Source organism: Haliaeetus albicilla, chromosome 4, assembly GCF_947461875.1.
Source record: "Haliaeetus albicilla chromosome 4, bHalAlb1.1, whole genome shotgun sequence".
Taxonomy (NCBI): domain Eukaryota; kingdom Metazoa; phylum Chordata; class Aves; order Accipitriformes; family Accipitridae; genus Haliaeetus; species Haliaeetus albicilla.
In genome coordinates, this window is record NC_091486.1 from 24,527,574 (window position 1) to 24,546,688 (window position 19,115).

The window sequence follows — 19,115 nt, forward strand, 5'->3', positions numbered from 1 at the left end:
CACTTTCACTATCCCGCTTGGCAGGCACTGCTGAACGCCGGCCCACTGCAGCCTCACGCTCCTCAGGGCCCCAAGGGGTGCTGGGTGCCCAGGGGGTACGCGGAGGCTGCCCCAGGCCTGGGGGCAGCCAGGACACCAGCCCCTGCCTTTACTTCGTGGAGAAACCCCCTCTGCCCCTCAAAGCTGGCAGGTTTGGGGGTTCTATTTCAGAGCGCTAGGCACAAATCCAGGTTTGGCACATAAAATTAAACATTTTTAAAAAGAGAGAGAGTTAGAGACTACGTGGGCTCCCCGGCCGGGGGGCCCGGGCCCCTCATCCCGCCGGGGCGGCTCGGCGCGGGGCGGGGCGGGGCAGGCCTGGCCCCCGCGCGCGCCCCTCCCCTCCGGCACGCGAGTCCCGCGGCGCTCCGACCGGGAGCTTTTCGCGCCACAGGGCCAGGCCCTTGCAGCTCCACAAACCCCGCAGCGCGAAAAGAAAAAAAAATGGGGTCCCCGCAGTAACCCCTCCGTGGGCGCCCCGGGAGAGGAGACAAGTCCCTCAGCAGGGGTGGGCGGGCGGGCGCGGGGCGAGCACGCCGGGTGCCCGATTCCCAGGGGGTGTCAGCTGCATCTGCCAGGACGCGGGCGCCAACGCGGGAAAGGCGCCGCCGGGCCCCGCCCCCCGCGGTCCTAGCCGCTTTGGCGCGAACCTTCAGTTCCCCGCTGCTCGCCCCGCCGTCGCCAGCATGGGTCCGTCGCGCCCGCAGGTGAGCGCTGCCCGCGGCGGGGGGCTGCCCGCCGGGTTCGCGGCACGGCTGCGGATCGCCGCTGCTTGCTGCTGCTGCTGCTGGTGGCGGGCGGGTGGGGGAGAGGACGGTTGGCAGCGGCGCTTTCGCGGGGCCCTGCGGCGTCTCACGGCCGGGGCACGCCGAGCTGCGGGGAGGCTGGTGGGGTCGGGCGGGGCGAGTGTTTGGGCTGGGGCTCGCCGGGCACCCTGGCGGAGCGGCGTGGGGGCAGCCCCGTGTCTCCTGCCCCGCCGCGGTGCTGGGACTCCCCGTGCCCCGCGCGCGGCGGTGCCCTCGCCCGCCTGACCGGGACGGGGACGGGGGGCGGCTTCGGAGCCGCGCTCGGCGGGGGGCAGGCGGCCCGGCGCCAGCCCCCCTCCCCAGCGCCCTCGCCTTCTCCTTCTCGCCTGGCGGCTGCTCCGGGCGCCGCTACGACGCGGGGCGCGAGGGCGGCCGTTGGGCGGCGGCGCGTGGGGGGCTGCCGCGGGGCGGGGGGGGTGGGGGTGCGGGTGGTGGGGGAAGGTACCTCACGGCAGCGGGGAGGGCGGCTCCGCTGTGCGGGCGTGGAGCCCGCGGTCTCGGGGGAGCGGGGCGGAGGGGGTCGCTGTGGGGCGCGGAGGCGGGCGGCCCCGCGATGTGGGGCGGCCCCGTCGTAGCGGGAGGCGGGGAGAGCGGCCCTGGCCGGCGTGAGGGGCCGCGCCCGAGGGGGGAAGGCGTATGTGCGTGCCGATGGCGGTCCCGGGTCTCCCGGCCTGGGTGTCGCGGTGCTGGAGGCCCGCCGGTGCAGCCCGGCCCGCCGCGGCGGGGTTTCTCCGTCTGGGCGCTCCCTTAGCCGCGGCGAGCGACGCCAGAAACGGCCCCTTTTGTGTCTGGGGCCGCGTCCGTGCCGGGCCGGGCCGGGAGGGTTTTCTGTTCCTCGTCGGCACCGGCAAAACTGTGAAGCGTGGGCAAGCCTCAGGGGTCCTGCGAAAAGCAGCCTGCTGAACGGTGCTGGGGAGAAGACGGAGGTCTTTAAGTTGCCCTGGCTAGTTACTGTTTAAGCTGTATTTATAAAATATTTGGCCCGGTCGGCTGTGCCCGTGAGCTGGTATCGGTTAAAGCGCTGGACTTGGGTGGCGTCTAAGTGTGGTTGCAGCAGGCTTGGCCTTACCCTGGGGAGGTAAAAGGAGACATTGCCCGTAGAAACAGTCCCTGGGAAATGAAAACCTGAAGCTCATCAAAAAAAGGTGTTTCAGCCTGGTAATAAAATTAACAAAACATCAAGCTGTTGTGTCTAGAACAGCTGTTTCAGTGCTCCTCTTTTCTGTTGATATGATCCTTAGTCCCTTCCTTAACAGCTGCAGTGTATTTAGTGTGTGCCTCAAACTAAAAGCAATTAGTAAATCAGAGGAGATTTCTAGGTACTATTTGTGTACTTGTATTTTTTTCCCAGCATTGTCTATAATGAGTGCAGAAGGATATGATTTTTGTGTATATTTCCACGTGGCTGTTTGCATAAAAGAAGTATGTCTAAATACTGAAAAAAACTCTTCTATAGCAATGATCAGAAATGTATCAGAGCAGAAACTATTCCCGTTTCTAACTTTGGCAATTCTTTTGAAGCTGCTGATAATTTTGCTGACTTGAATACAAGACTGTTAAACGTCCTGAAATGTTCAGACCTCCTAAACTTCAGTTTTAAGGATCTTCTTAAAAGCTAGTGTGCTACAGTAGGTCTGTTCTATTAATGGTGTTGATATTGTGTCCTTTTGCAGCGCCGAGCTTGTTCAGGAAGGAAAAACTTCATGGTATTCCGAAATACGAAACTGATTCCCATGGAAACATCCTCATCCTCCGATGACAGTTGTGACAGTTTTGGTTCTGATAATTTTGCAAACACGGTAAGTACAGTATAAGAACAAATAAAACTGAGTGTGCAGTGCTAGTAAAGCTTGCAAAAATGTAAAGCTAGTAAATGTTTTGTGCAGGATTAAAAGCACTTGTTCTGCTTATGTTTTTGTATAGTAGTTACAAATCTATGCTATATGCTGTAATTTCGTTTCAGTCTTCACCTGTGCTTCTAGGTGGTAATTGTTGGAAACAAATTAGCTATTTATTCTAGCCTTTGAAATGTCACCTAACCTAACATGCCTGATAATTTGCAACTGCGGTTCTGAAACCCTTTGTTAAATGCCTTAACTATTTTTTTCTTTATTAAAAAAGATATTTGCTTATAGTGCACTTGTAAATGTGAATCATTTTTTGTACAGCTTCAGTTAAAGGATATTTTATTCTTCGTAGAAACGCAAGTTTAGGTCTGATATTAGAGAAGAACTGGCGAAAATTTTTCATGAAGCCTCTGATGATGAATCCTTCCCTGGTTTTTCAGAAAACGAGATTCAAGATGCATTGGTAAGACAGTTGATTTTAGGTGGCAATTTTAAATTTAAATTCTTACACATTCTTAATTGAAAAATAATGACAGCTTCAGCGTGAAAGTTGAATGTTGTCAGAAAGAAGCATCATTTTATTTAATTTAATGTACGGTCTAAGTAGTCATGGTTTCATTTTCTTTTTGCCTCAGTAAAAAGCCCCCAAGCTTTGCAAGTTCAGAATAAAATCTGCCATATGGATTTTGAAATATAATACCTCTTAAAACTGTCCTTGCTGGATGTTATTTTTTTAGACTCTTAATGTTTCTGGTTTCCTCAATGTGAAATAATTATGCTATCCCATGGACTCTGGCAAACCTGAGAAAAATTTCTGTGTATATTGACATGCAGTCAGACCTGCACTCTGACAGCATAACAGGAAATGCTGTGCTGCTTTAGCAGTAGAGAAATAGTGATAGGTGGTGAAATCTGCCTTCCTGCTTTTCCTTGACATCAGTGCAAGAGCAGTTTTATTGCTTAAAAAGACCAGTAGTTGGTATTTAGTAGTGAAGATAGAAGTAGTACCATGTTTGGCACAAAATAGGTTTGTCGGAACTTCAGAACATGCTGAGGAATGACTAGAAAAGAATGTCTTACTGGAAGAGGACGTGTCTGAGTTAAATAATAGACAACAGTAAAGAGAATAAGTAGGAGACAAAGCTGGAATAGGTATGTAAGAAAAAGGAATCAGAACCATATACCTGGTTTAATAAAAACCCTGTACAAATAAGGATTGCCATTTGAGACTGATGGTCTATGCATATGAAGCAGGAAGCCTGTTGTTACCTATGACCAAAATAAGACTGTCTTACTGAGTCGAAACGTAAAAGTCAAAGCCTATTGCAAAAATGGGCTTTTGACTAAAGGAATGAATTTCTGTCCTTGCTGAACCCTTGGTTCTTGCAAAAGTTTTAAGCAAAGCATCAGAATTCAAAGATAAGAAAATACTGGGATTTTATTCATAATTATTTCATTGACTGGCTCTAGAAGAAAGTTTTCACTTCATAGCATTGACACTGCGAGATGGCTATTCTTGACAGCTTACAAACTTGGGTTTGACCCTGTGCTAAGAACTGTGTAGTGGCTTTTTTTACAGCCAAATACAATATGTTGCAAAATAGAGCCTTTTAAAGGCAATTCTCTTTCTCGCACTCGCACACAAACTATCTTTGCTATTAGACCTGCAAGTGACAGTTAAGACTGCTGTAACTGAAACCAAGCTTTTTCTGATGTGTTGCGGCAGTAAAGTGTGGTTCTCCCTGAGAATTTTTTATCCCCGTGTCCCCTTCTCCTCCTGCCCTCTTCCCTGCCTCCCCCTTAAAATATACTAGAACAATAGGACTGGAGATTTAAACATCTAGATTTCAGCCAGATAGCCACTTCAACCACCCCCAAACAAAGTATTGTTGAACTGTATTTAATTGCAGAGCAACTCACTTGGGTTTATATGCTTCCATTCTGGTTTGTTAACAGAAATTGGAATCAGATTCAGAGGAGAATGATACAAGTGCTGAAAGTGAAGTAGCTCAGAGAAGGCAGAAATGCCCTATTCCTCTAAAAGTAGCCATGAAGTTTCCACCTCGAAGATCGGAGAGGAGGAAGGGTGTGATGGAACCTCTTCCTGAAAAGCTGATGCCTGCTCCAGATTCAGACTCTGACTCTGAAGAAAAGGGTGCCATGTTTTTAGAAAGAAGAGCTTTAAACATAAAGGAAAACAAAGCAATGGCAAGTATTCAGTGTCTCCCTGGGGACCACCCCTTCTCCCCTGCCTTTCCTCCCCTTTGGCTCATTACATTCCTAGTATTTAAATCTGATAGTTTATGTCCACTGGCATGTGAAAGTCCATAGGCTAAGTACTTCAGTAAAAATCTGCTGGCTGCAAGCCTAAAGAATAGGGCATCAACATAATACGTTTGAGCTTTTTTCAAATTACTTGCAGTCACTATAACATAAATAAGACATAGAAGTAAAAGTTGAAGAGTAACTGCATTTTCTGTAAGTAATTGTACATCTAGCCAATTGCCCTAATCTAATAGTCTGTAATAGCATATAAACACCCTTTTAAGGCTCTGCTTCCTTTTTCTTTCCCTTGTTAGCTTGCCAAACTAATGGCCGAGTTGCAGAATGTTTCTGGTATCTTTGGTGGGAGAAAATCATTGCCAACTGTCAGTCATGTAAGTATAAACTTAGTTTATAAGTAGTTTATAAGTAAGCCTTCAGACTTCTGAGGGTCAAATTCTGACATTACAAAACAGGACTCTCAATTAAAAAACTTAACAAACGATATAAATCTAAGTTCAGTTGAGAATTTTATTGCTTCCTAAAACGGGCATTGTGCAATTCTCTTTTGATTTACCACTGTATAAAGCAGAATAGATTAATTCATAAAGGTTAGGTGTCTCCACAGGCCAATAAAACTAAAGAAGGTGCTGTGTAAATATGTATTTATGCAAAGGCTGGAGATAAGGGGGGCAGTTCAGACTTTGAAGCTCAAGCATGAATTTTCTCTGAGTTCGGAGCCTTGAAGAAAACCTGACATTTGGCTTAACTAGGTCCTTAAAGAAGGTTGTGTTGTGAATCAGCAGTGTAACAAATTTCACTGCTAATTTACCTGTAAGCTGTGTGGAGGTGGGAACAACGCTCACAACTCATAGGCACGGGTTCTACTGCTGTGTGGGGGAATTATTGTATCTTATACCCGCATGGACATGAACTTGCTTTTGACTATTTCTCTGCAGCTAGCAGAATGCCCAGGATGAATTTGCCGAGAATGTTTTTACCTTGTGTTTTCTGATTTGGGACGGGGGGGAGACTTCATCTTTGGGAAAGACAGAAGGAAGGCATGGCTTTTGGGGGAGGAATTCATAGTAGGGACAGGAGCTGTCTGGGTTTTCACCTGTTTCATTAGGGGCTTTTAAATTTCTCCAGGGACCAAAGCGACTTCCAAGGCGTTCATTGCCCAGAAGTGCTTTGAGGAGGAACCCAGACCGAAGTTCTCGACCTCACACAAGATCCAGGTCCCTGATTGAAGGTCCTCCTACTCCTTTACCAGAAGAGGAAGATGATGACCGGTACATCTTGGTGAGAAGAAGAAAAATGTCTGATGAAGACCTGGAGGTATGTTGAGGTTCTAGTTCTCCTGTTGAAAGTTGATCATGAAGGTGGTTTTGTATCCCTTCAAAAAAATAGCAATTCATACAGAGTTGGTCGAGATTATGAGTATGCCATGGCCTGGGAAGAAGTACAGAAAATAGCGTGTTGTATGTGTTCTCCATTTCCCTCCACCTTGTCCTTGAAAAATCACTTCCTGTTGCACTCCAGCAGGAATTAAGCAAGATCCAGTAGCATTTCTGCACCCTGAAAGTGAAAGATCAAGTGAAGGTGCTAAAGCCGCATCTGTATCATATGTCTTTGCAAAGATCTATTATTGCTTTTTTAAATATATGATGGGTATTTGAGACTTTGGCATTGCTTTGAAGATCCCCACCTTGTTTCTGTAGAGTTTTTGCTGAAACTAATACTAAAAGTATTGTGTCTTCACTATTCAGCATGAAGCCCGAACTCCCAGGAGAGGTCACCGTGGTGCCATGGCTTTTCCACACATTGTGCGCCCAGTTGAAGAGATAACAGAGGAAGAGCTGAATAATATTTGTGGCTCTGCAAGAGAGAAAGTATATAACAGGGCCATGGTAAGTATATTCCAGCTTTATGAAATGCATACTTTGTGAAGTCATTTTCTTGTTATTCCCTGCTTGTGGTTTAGCATTAAATAAAGCAGACTCCCTCTCACTGAGAGGAAGGATGTGATTTTTGGGAGAAGTATGCCTGAGATCTTGAAACATCATCTCGTACCTTTCCCTGAATTTATAGAATGGCCTTTGCCAAGCCAGTTGGCTTGCTTTCCCTCTGTAACTGTAGTATCTAGGTGGTACTAGCTGAGGAGAATGATTAACAGACGCTGAAGATGCAATGTTAAAACAGTCTTGGTTCAAACTTGCAAGGTGGCTTTCTGCTTCAGGATAAGCACTGCTAGCTGCCAAAGAGATTGCTTGTTAAATGCTCTATTCCCCTAACTAACGAGCCATCTTTAATGTCTTGTTTCCTGAACTAATTTCCCTGTGTTCTAGGGATCCACCTGTCATCAGTGTCGCCAAAAAACCATAGACACCAAGACAAATTGTCGTAACCCTGATTGTGTAGGTGTACGGGGCCAATTCTGCGGGCCATGCCTCCGCAATAGGTATGGTGAAGATGTCAGAACAGCATTGCTGGATCCGGTAAGACAGTTTTGAATATTGGCTTTATTGTGCTTAACTTGAGCAGAGAGGTGCATTGGTTATTCATAGTGAAAGAGTTTTAGCAGGGGAACTGCTTACGGTGCTGTAGTACATAATGCAGTCCTGTTTTGATTCAAACTGAATCACAGAACCTTGTGTTGTATAGAACTCATTGTAGTTACTACTTCTGTAGCTTTATTTGCAGGAGTAAACTATGAGAGCAGAGCAGCTGCCAAAATATTCTTGTATTTGAGCATCAGAATAGTGTTTTCTTTTGCCTTGCATTAGTGCTTAATGCCCTATGGAAAGGAACTGTATTGTGGACAAAGTGCTGCTGTTGTGGGCTGTGGAAGTGGTGCAGGGGTTGAGAGTAGAATGCTTCCTGTGGTTATGTGCAAGGCAGGCAAAGGAGAGTTTAATCCCTTAGACTGAAGAATTTGTACTCTTGCACTGGTTTAGACAACTTCTGCAGCGCTGATGTTCACTTGCAAACCTGGTGCAGAGCAGGGCCCTCTTTTAAGTTGTGAGTGTGAATCATGTCTGGCATTCCTGTTCATTTAAAAAGGCTTGTTGTCTGTCTTGTCTAGACCTGGAGGTGCCCACCATGTCGTGGAATCTGCAACTGTAGCTTCTGCAGACAGCGAGATGGCCGATGTGCTACAGGTGTCCTGGTCTATCTGGCCAAGTACCATGGCTATGACAATGTCCATGCCTACTTGAAAAGGTAAGTATGCCATTGTGTCAGTGGCATGGCTCTGCTCTAAGTGGGATAAGCAGCTCAAAACTGGGTGAGGGGAGCTCTCCACATCCCAGTTTGTCAGGTAGATCTCAAGATCAGTCCATGTTGCCTTTAGAATCTGAGATTTTGCCATATGATTTTTCTGACATGTTGGTTCTTACCCAAAACAAGTGGTGTATCCACTCTGTCTTTTGGCTCTCAACTTCAGCTGTGTTTATTGTCAGGGCTTCCATTAATTTGTCTGAAGAGTTTCCAAACAGAGTTTTGGTATGAGCTAACTCATGTTTCTACTTGTATTTCAGTCTGAAACAAGAACTTGGAATGGAAGACTGAAGCTGTGACTGCCTTTAAATTATGTACTTTTTCACCAATGTCATGCTATTGCCTACAGTGAATTGTTTAATCAGATGAGATTACAAAGCCAGTGCCTGCCTTCCCTCCCCTTTTGGGTAAAAAAGGCTAAAGAACTTTCACCTATCTCAGTGCAAATCAGACTTGGGAAAACTGTTTAATGAAGGTCTCTGCCCACAGGCCATTGTTTTCTTTTTAAACAACTTTGCAAATTGGATAGCATCAGTCCTTGCTTTCATGCCAATAACTTTTTTTTTTTCCTGAAAGGAGATGGGGCTTTAAGCCATTAGGGTTTTATTCATGCAGTGATCTGTGATGCAGGTTAATTTATGCTTTTAAGTTGATCACAGAAAGATACAGATGTTCTGAAAATTCAGGGCACTGTTCCCCACAGAACCAAGTGCAGAAAGGTATGTGCTTAACTCCAGGCCAACTTCTGCTGCAATACAGACTTAATGAACATAAATGATCAAATAGAAGCTAGGAATTCTCTAAAACAACAATGCATTCTTAAGTACAAAAAGGAAGCCCTAAAAGTTGCAGGTGAGCAGTCTCCAAGCACTAATATTTGGTTTTATAGAGTACTCAAAGTGCACGTTGGCCATTTTAAGGGAGATTCTCCAAGTCACTTAAAAAATGCAGCAGCAGCAGTTGGGGGTGGCACTTTGTATTTTTGCTCAGATGAGAGGCCGCTGCTGAAAACTTCCACGGCACTAGACTATTGCCTATTGTTGAGTGATGTGAACGTAGTGGTATACCTTGTGGAGTGACCGCTCTGTCTAAAACAAAATGTACCCTTCGTTAAATTACTGGGTTCTCTTCTCTCTGCTCTTGCTGCAACTGCAGAACTGCATCTTTGCAGAATCAGCACTGGTCCTGGGGAAGAGGGATGCCTCCAGACCAGGGTTTGGTTAAGTAGAGGGGTAGTGGTTCATGTGACTGTTGGCCAACTACAAGTGGATGAAAGATGGTAATTTGTTGAATTTGGTTATCATGAAAAGGAGCAATGATAAACAATGACTGGAATAAGAAGCCTGATTTGTTTTACCTCTGAAAAAAATTAAAAGCAAGGACTTTCTAAGCTACAGCCCAGCTTAAAGCTACTCTTCCAGTTGCATGGAGCAGCATAAACGTAAATAGATAAATGTTCTCAAGAGACACCCTAGTTGTAGTAACAGATGAGGAAGAATGATTGCCTCACCAAAAAGGCTTTTAAAAATAAATAAAGGGAGATGTAATGGGTTGCATACAGTTTGTGAGCACTTACAAATGTGGTTAGTGCTGTGGTCTCTTTCTTAACAGTCCAGCTGTATTTCTGTATCTGGCTCTGCATGATTATAGTATAGATGAAGCCACGAGTACAGCAAAAATGGAAGTGAGGAATTCTAATGTGCTGTGTGGATGGGGTCTTGTGTACCCAGTGCTCTAGAAAAGAAGGTGCCATGAAAATTGCATCTGGAGAACCACAAAAGTGTATAAATGCGCTTAGTTTGGTTATGGAAACTACTGTATTAGCTTTGTATAACATTAGAATGCAATGTTATAAATAATGTACAGTTGAATAGTAGAAGAATCAACTTGCTTTTATTGAGCACTAGAACAAAACATGGGTTTAGGCTTCTCTGCTTGCACAGTATTTGCACTGTGTGTATACATAATGATCCACAGTTTTTGTACCTTTCTGGGAATTACATCAGTGTGTGTGGGAGGGGAGGAGAGAGGAATTTAGAAACAAAAGCTATTTATGTCTCAGACTTGCAGTTCTGTTTCATAAATCATTTGTCCTATTGAAAATCTCTTGTCCTCTCTTTGTCTGTTTTTATAGTGTGAGTAGCTGTGCAATCTGAGGTGGAGAGTGCTCTACCCTCTAGGTACATTTCCTGAAGAAGGAACTCTAGAAATACATGTTCTGACAGATGAGTGTGTGGTTTTTTTGGTTTGGTTTTTTTTTTTCCTCCTAATGGCTGGGATTGCCTTCTGATTGCTAGAGTGTGAAAGGACTGTGCTAAAAGCAAACCCTTGTGTCATATCACAGAGACTGCTGTATTTCTTAAGATCTACAATGTTCTGTACAAAGTTTTTTATTTTGAAAATAAAAAATTTCTGCATTAGAACTTTTGCCTCTTAACTGTTTTTAAGAAGTCCATTAAAGGTGTACTTAGACTTTACCACCTTTCAGGTAAACTTTTGTTGCAAAGTAAAGAAGTTGGTTGCTCCCATCATTCCTGCGGGAGCAGTGGGACTAGGACATCTTTCTTTCCCCAGCCCTGTGTCCCTGAACCAGGCTTGCTCTGATATTCATGCTGCTTGGGTTGAATTGTTTGGTACCTGATGACTAGCTTGTGATGGTAGAAATACATAGGTGCTGAATTCAGGCCAGATATAGACTTTAGGCACAGTGCTATATGCTTACTCTTCTGCTTTTTTTTCCCTACTTTTTTTTTTTAAACTGGATGCCTACATACTGAGCTCAGGAGGGTGAGGAGGATATTATAATTTTGGACACAAGTTGAAGTCAGGTGCCTGCCACTATATAGATATCTAATCTATGTTTTTTTATTATTATCCCCCTCTGCCAAAAAAATTTAAGTAACTTCTCTTGGGAGCTCTGCTGGAGCAGAGTATTACCTGGGAGGCCTTGATTGCAGGCTGACAGTGCTGAAGACTTTCTGATAGTTGTACTGCTTGCTTTTGCATCAGTGTAGCTGGGTCTAGAGAGAAGAGTTAACATGAGTCTGTGACAGAAGATGGCACGAAGCTGACCTGTAGTGAGAAAGGAAACAGGAAAGAAGTGATCAGAGTGACTGAGCTGTCCCCAGGTACTCTACTGGTAAAATCCTCATGTTGTTCCTCTCGCCTAAAAGCTTTGTTTAGATGCGTTACTTTTCATCACACTGCTGGTGATGCGACAGTAAATTTGTACGTGATTGTGTCATATGTTAGTTTCCAGTTCATGCGATGGTTTTGAGGTGTCTCAATACACCTTTTCCCCCAAGCCTCTGTACCACAGCTGCTTAAGTATTGTTGATATTAACTTGACAAATAGTTAAAGAGCTCATGGTTTATATCTGCAGCAAATGGGCAGCAATTTAAGAAACTTCATGGGGAAAAGATCCTAACTCTGTCAACTTTAAAAACAAAGATGAATGGAAATGGAGTATCACTGTTAAAGGAAGAACAGAAGAACGAACCTCATGTGTGAGGTAGAATGACTGCTAATTTATTGAAAAAGGCTGTATGAGTTGATACTCCCTCACTACTCTCAGCTTTAGGGCCAGGTGACCTTGTGCCTAGGTCTGATATAACTTCTAGAGTTTTTTTGACTGGTATAATTATTTATAACTGCTAGTAATACAATACTGAGAAGACTAATAAGCAAATTACACTCTTAAATTCCTCGGACCTTTGTTCCCTATATGGGAGGTGGATGGGCAGGGCATTTGTGGCTATGTGATAGTCTGAGAGAAGTGGCTATGCTGGAAGGGTGAGTGATAACTTTTTTTTTTTTAAGTCAAATATGTAAATAAAACCCCAAGCTTACTTATGAGCAAACTTTTCATTACAGTGATACAGTACCTACTGATGGAATTAGCCAAAACTTCCTTACTATCTGAAGATTCTCTTAGACTAGTATGTAGTAATATATATGTTACTTGCTTCTTCCCTCTATCAGTTGCTTTTTAATTAACCCAAATGGTGAAGCATTAGGTCTCTTCAGATCTTGAGAGAAGAGTTTTTTTGTCTTCCTTACTTATTTAGCAAACTTTTTTTTCATTATATGCAAGTTACAAAAATAGCATTGAAGTGTTGCTTCACAGGGTGGTGAAGCAGCATACACTGTACATTCCAGAGCAACACACTCAGCTGCTTAACCGGTTACATTAGTGTAGGGAGCTGCAATGGAAATTTTAAAAATAGGCATTAGCTTTGGAAACTAGCCCCTTTCCCTTCCTAGCCTCATGGGCTAATATACCTTTATTTTGTCTGCCAGAAACCTAAAAACATATTTTGAAGAGGAAAGCAAGGAGATGGTAACATAACAAAGCATCATCATCATTTGCTTGGGTGGGCTAACAAGATCAATAAGGGCAAAATGTTTGCATCTGGTCAAAGAATGTCTTTTCAGTGTTCCAGGGTGAGGGAACATGGCTGACTTTGAAACCTTATTTGTAATACACAATGTGCGTTTCAAACATTTGGCAAGAGTCACCCACTGACCTCTGCTGGCATAAACCAGTTTGTTCTCTCATAGTTTTTTGGTAGTGCAGCACTTACACGGCTAATGGCGTAAGATAGTGTGGAGATTTTGGAAGCACCGCCTGCTGTTCTTTCATGTTCTTGGCCTCACAACTAAAAGTGAGTAAGAAGATGCAGCTTTCCCTGTCAAGTACAGGCTGGCCAGCCTATGAGGTCCTAAATGCCAGCACCCAGGTAATGCTGTGCTGTGTCGTAGATATACATGAGTGTATTGGCTCCAGATGTTAAGAGAGGACAGCATCACACTTTTATGCTTGGGTCTCGCCCTTCTTCCAAATAATAAGCCTGGCACTAATAGATAGGTGTCAAAAAAACCCACAAACCCTTTGGTGTAGGAGTGGCAAATGGGAGGGCAATTGTATGTTTGAACCCAAAAATGTAATGATCAGTGCTAGTGGTAGGAGTCCTGAAACCAGGAGGAAGGGGGGGGTAATTGGGAATCCTATTGTGACTGATACTTATATGAAGTTGCAGATATTCAATTTGTATGAAAACATGTATAGAGCATAGAGATACAGTTATATTAAACAAGATCTGCTTGCTGCTGCTTGGTACAGGCTTTCTTCCAGCTAGAATTGATCAGGCTCTGGTCACAAGGATGGCAGACAGTTCTGTTATGTGAAAAAAATAAACTAGAAGTCATGGTATGGTCAGGATGGTGTAAGAAGGCATTGCATCTGTCTTTATTAGTAGTACTTTAGTAGTATTTGTGCTGATCACTTGAACTAGAAAAAAAATCAGCTGAACTGTAGATCCTGCTGCATTGAGCCTTACTCATACAATCTTTCCCCTGGAGTATGTCTGCACGTAAAACTTAGATCTAGTCCTGAAAATGGAAACAAAACATTACTGAAATTATAGATTTGTGTTTGGGCTCAAGTTAGCTTTATATCCTTACCTGTCTGTTAATATCATTGCAGGCAGGAAGAATGAAATTGTGTGCTAGGTTGTGTCAAGAGGTGTAAGTAACAGAAGCCTATGGCAAGCATCCTCATTTTCTTTTAATCATGTACACAGTAACAAAGCAATCCTACCAGCACTCCTTCTTTTGGCCTTGCTTTACCTCCTTTTAGCTTGAATCCTCATGTAAAAGTGGTATGTTTGTGAATTGCTACATGAACTGTGTATTCACGATTGACCGCCACCAGGGCTGAGGGTGTGAGGGCTCCCACAAATACAAAAATTTGTATTGTTCATGTTTTCAGAGAATTAGCAGTTATGTATCTCCTCCCTGAATATCCAAACAAACTCCTGTTTGAAAATAAAAATCCTGGAAAGACTATACTGAACATTTAAACATTTTAGAGTTCAGAGATATTTAGATGTTTTCTATTTTACTATATAGCTGAAGTAAAACAAGAAGTTCAATCAGTGTCTACCGTTTTGTTTAATACTTTGGAGATTCACCATCTTTAGATGTGCTCTAAAGTTCCGGATCTAGAGGCTTAGCTATGTTACTACTCAAATGTGAATGAACATAGGCACTCTTATCTTGCGTGATTCTCTTCTTATATAGCTTATTAGCAGAATTTAGCAGTAGGAAAGATCCTATTTCTTACTGCTTTTGTGCTATGGGTTTTTTGTTGTTGGGTGTAGGGGGGAGTTGGTTTCGGTTTTGGGTATTTCTTTTTGAGGCTGGTTGTAATGTGAATACAAGTGATAACAGTGAATCATCAGGAAAAAAAAACCTTTGGAAGTAAGCCAGAGTCAAATTCTTTTCTCGTGCTCTGTTCAATCTGCTTCCTCTTTAAAAGAAAACTTTCACATTAGCAGAAAAATAAATGCTTAGCCAGAGTTCTTTTTGTGTCCCTTTCAGCAGGGAGAAGGGGATGAGTGTGCCGAGCTCAATGCCCATGCTGGCTTCCTCCTGCCGTGGAGAGTTAACACTCTAAAAGCTTTTTCTTCCCCCTTTATTTCTGTTTCCATTTAATTCTTATGAAGAAGTTGCGATGTTACAATTTTGGTATTGGAAACCAAGCACAGAGTTTTGTTGCGAGGAACTGAACTGCTTTGATATAATCCCAGTTTTCTCTGGGAGAAGTAACTTCTAGTTTTTAAATGGTTGCTGTGGCTAGAAAACAGCATCTGCACTACAAAGCTCTGAAGAGTACCTCCAGTAAATAAAAATATACCAGTATATATGGTATCTATGTGCCCATTACAGCATACAGATAGAGTGTTGTGTGAAAGCCACCTGGTATGATCTTAAACAAGTTGCTTTTTCTGCAGCTGTAAGACCAAAACCCCATTCATCCCCATGTAGCTACAGCCTGCTTTAGAAAAAATTAACAATTGAATGTTCTTAACATGATTACAATTGACTTTCATCAAGATGTGCAGATTTAATCAGAGCAAGAAATAATGCTTTTTTTTTTTCTGTGTACTTTCTAAGCACAGACTGGAGATACACACCCTTTCTCCTTGCAAACAGAGTTAGTCTATTTCTTAGACATACTTGCTATTAAGTATATTATGCATTATAGCTGAAACAAAGGAGTTGAGCGTATTGCAATCTATTGGGTACCATTTTCTTTCTTCCTACCTGTTTTTCCAGTTTCCAAAAGCTCATGTCTAGCATCTGATTTTATTTTTCAGTTCTGAGGAAAAGTTATGAATGAGATGAACAGTTTGGCTAGTATCAGGCTTAGCTAACTTGGTAATTAAGCCTGGCTGCTGAAATCTAGCTTCTGTTTTTCCCCTGTACAGACACCACATTATACTTTTAACATGTTGGGATCCACAAGGAGATGTGATTCTTGCCAGATCTTAGGGTTCCCTGCTACCTAGTGAAACAGCCAGCTTTGCTGGACCGCCCTTGCTCCTCCTGCAAGAAGACATGGATTTTTGTAAAAGGGATTCTCGGAAGTCCCCATGATAAATGGCTTAGTTTGTACAAAACACTCAACTTCTTCCCACAGTTAAAAACACCTAAACCTCTTTCTGCCTCAGTCTCTTGAGCAATGTTTTCCTGGTGTTTGCCTGGCACCTAGACCGTGTTGACTTTATCCCTCAGAAAATAAAGTCATTGGAGGAGAAGAAGAGAGGTACTGGAGGCATCAGACCACAGTAGGGCAGGGCACTGTTACTATTACTTTTACCTGTAGTTGTACTGAGCTCTGCAGTGCTGTGGTTAGCATGTTTTTGGGACATGGAACACCAGAAATACAAAGGAGGAAGAGAAGCTGTCTTGTAGTTGCTTTTTGTGCAAGGAGCATTCGGCAAGTGCCACCAAGCCCTACCACTAGTGAGATGAGGGGAATTAGGTTTGTTCGACAGCCTATCTGGAAGCACAGATACTCATCAGCCAGTGTTGGTGAGACTGAGGTTCCTCCATATCTGTCACAACAGAAACCTGGGTACTAAAGGGACTTTATGAGAGCAAATGTTAAGTGTCATGAAATACAGATGCTGTGGAGTGAAGCAGCAACTGGATGTAGTTGTAAGGTCCAATGTGGAGTTAACTGCCTACAGTTTACTTGGAGGTAATGTGTAAGGGGAGAAAGTCACATGTTGGTGAAAGTCAAAGGGGCTGTTCTGATGACATACGGTTACAAATCAGTAACTGCACTGTACTCGTTCCAGTGAAGTTTGGTGGGGGCCAGATCACAGTTTGGCCACAGCAAGGAGACTGAGTGGGAGATACTGAGCTGACAATCTCAAGACTCCTCAGGTTTCCTTAAACTGAACAATCAAGGGAGAAAATGCAGCTCATTCAAAAATGTCCATTAAATAGGAAAAAATCCTTTTAGGCATATGAATTGCCCTCAGTGACCCTGGGTTTACCCACACACGTTTTTATCTTGCCTTAAATGAAATATCTGCTTAAGCAAAAAAACCTGATGGCACAGGCCAGTGGTGCTCTTTGTTGATGTAGATAATTTACTTAAAAATTATTTAAGTAGTGCTCGAGCTATGGAATTGGATCATCTATGTGGTACTATATAGCTGGAGGTGCAGGAAACATTCTTAGATGACAGAAATTTGAAGGGTTTTCTCCTGATGCTGAGCTCCTCTGATGTATATCCTAAGACATTGCCAATGCATGCCTTTTGTTACAGTTCAAAGGGGTTTGTATGCTGAAGACTGCAATTGCTGAAAAAGGTGTAAATAATGCTGGAAAGTAAATATAATTTGCAGCCTTGGTTTGAACTACAGGTTCACATTCAGCATATTACATATTTCTGTATTTTTCTTAAACCTGTTAGAAGAATTTTTTATCTGATCAATTGACCTAAAAGCAAATGAAACATAAGGCATTGTTGTTTGTTCATGTGTTAGTTCTCTGAGATAAAATGCTTTGTTGTATCCTGCTAATACATCCTAAATTTTTTGCTATCATTGACTTATAAATCAGAGACAGCAGACTAAAGCAGGCTTCTTTCTTGAGGGCTAGGAGAGAGGGTCACATCGGAGCACTCCTCCTTGACCTCCAGACAAATCCTTTATCTTTACTAATGTGCGTTATTTTACTTTTTGCAACAGATACCCCAATTTCTGTGTTGCCATCTGCTCCATGGCAATTGACACTTCAGAGGGCTGGCTATTTATTACTTACTAGCCATGGATAGGTATACAGTAAATTCTTTACAAAATAAAAATCAATACTCACTGACATACTGCGTATTGAAGAAAATAATTGTTTATGGCACTCAGCTTAAGCTGTTCTGGTAATCACGTTGAAAAATACAATATTTATTCATTAGATCAAATTTAATGAGGCCTCCTGGCAGTAATTATAAAAATTACTGTAGCAGTAAATTACTAATGAGTTGTGATGTGCTTCCTACCTGTGAGGAAGGACTGGGGATTGAAAAACCTGATATCCAGACAACACTAGGGAGGGTGAGATCTTGAGGCTAGGAGTCAAGCTCACAGCAGCGCGGAAGTTGTTCACTGCACCTGAATGGTAAAAAAAAAAAAAAAAAAGCAGAGACTCATAATCAGGAGTTTCACTTTAAATAGACAGTAACTCTAGGTTCGTTTCCAAACAAACAAGTATAGGCGAGGGAACAATGTTATCAATGGGAGGAAGAGACTTCTTTGCCGTACGTACATCAGCTTGTCTACAAAAGCAACTGAGTTGGCCTAATTTACTGTAGTAGATCTTAGGCTAGGAACAACTTCTTGCTTTCTAGTTGTGGCATGCAAAACACAGCAATGTTTTCTTAGTGCCCTTAAATCTTCAGAATAGTCACCTAAGACGCGGAGCTAAGACAAATGTTGAAATCCCCTCCAGCTTGCTTTGATGCAGAGAGTTTGACCTGGATTTCTTCTTCTGAGACAAAGCTTTAAGGAATGTAGAGCCTTTTGGTAGCAAATGGTACACAGTATGAATAATACCAAGGCATAAAGGTGTAAAAATGGTGCCACTTCTGTCAAAAGTCCAGGTTTCTGCTGAGTACACATTGTTGCTGTGGTAGCAGAGGCTGGCTAGAGAAAGGGGTTCTGCTGCATGCTAAAATTGATGCACAAGTGAATTGGTGTATAATTATGTTTCTTTCCGTAGCTTGCAAAGGTGCCATAGATTTGACAGGTGGCCTTTGGTATTGTGGAACAGTGAATAAGCTAGCTTTTAGCAAATATTTGCTGCAAAAGATTGATCCTAGCTTCAAACATCTACCCAAAATCGAATAGAAAACAGGTGTGAATTTTAATCTCTTGCATCACAGAACTGCTCTTAAATATACTGTTGAGGCTTAAAAAGGAGTGGGGAAGTCTAGCACAATTTATCTTCTCCTTATGCTGGTATGTTGCACTAAAAGGGACCACCAGGCAGGGATACTTCCACACACTCATACACGTTGTGAAGTCAAAGGGGAGAGAAATGTGTCCATCCACCCTTGAGTCATCTTCCAAACCCCTTGAAAGAAGCAGAAATGTAGGTCTCTTGCACACAACCTACTTCTGTGCAGACGTGGTGTGCAGAGATGTTCCTTTTGTGGAGCTATGGGTTTCTTAAGCTGAAAGAGCCCCTAAGAGTCAAGCATTGCAGTACTGAGCCCAAGACCCTTTGTGGCTTTAGCCTTGTGCCTAAATAAATGTATACACTGAAAAAGATATACAATTGGGTCTTGCAAAACCTTGGGCGAGCTAGTAAATGAACAGCAGCAACAGGTCAGCATCCAGCAGGACTATTTTGCAGTTTCCATAGTTTCAAGAAAAAGGGTACACCTTTGTTACCCGCTGTAAAAAGCAGCGGTTTGCAGTGATTTAGCCAATTCACATTACCTAGCTTCTTGTTATTGAAATAAAGCAAGAAGAGCTTTTGCCATGATGCAATTACAAAAAGGCAACATCTCTCTGCCAACCAGAAATT

At 43.1% G+C, this 19,115-nt stretch overlaps 1 protein-coding gene across 2 annotated transcripts; it reads left to right on the forward strand.

The window, feature by feature from the left end:
- Positions 1-538: 538 nt before the first annotated feature.
- Positions 539-10,656, forward strand: CDCA7 (cell division cycle associated 7). 2 transcript variants are annotated; one of them, XM_069781449.1, is made up of 10 exons: positions 539-746; positions 2,519-2,644; positions 3,045-3,155; positions 4,649-4,900; positions 5,272-5,349; positions 6,104-6,292; positions 6,724-6,864; positions 7,303-7,452; positions 8,040-8,176; positions 8,494-10,656. In XM_069781449.1, exons 1-10 carry the CDS (start codon positions 726-728, stop codon positions 8,522-8,524), a joined length of 1,236 nt encoding a protein of 411 aa, XP_069637550.1. In that variant the 5' UTR covers positions 539-725; the 3' UTR covers positions 8,525-10,656. The 2 variants fall into 2 exon arrangements, with proteins under 2 accessions (XP_069637550.1, XP_069637551.1); XM_069781450.1 differs by lacking the exon at positions 539-746 and adding an exon at positions 1,521-2,003.
- Positions 10,657-19,115: the final 8,459 nt, after the last annotated feature.

What these genes read in the sequence shown, in the direction of transcription:
- CDCA7 (XM_069781449.1), top strand. Translation starts at nt 726, where the DNA reads ATGGGTCCGTCGCGCCCGCAG. An exon ending in TGGGTCCGTCGCGCCCGCAG is followed by an intron (nt 747 to 2,518) that starts GTGAGCGCTGCC and finishes GTCCTTTTGCAG; the next exon opens with CGCCGAGCTTGTTCAGGAAG. An exon ending in CTGATAATTTTGCAAACACG is followed by an intron (nt 2,645 to 3,044) that starts GTAAGTACAGTA and finishes TATTCTTCGTAG; the next exon opens with AAACGCAAGTTTAGGTCTGA.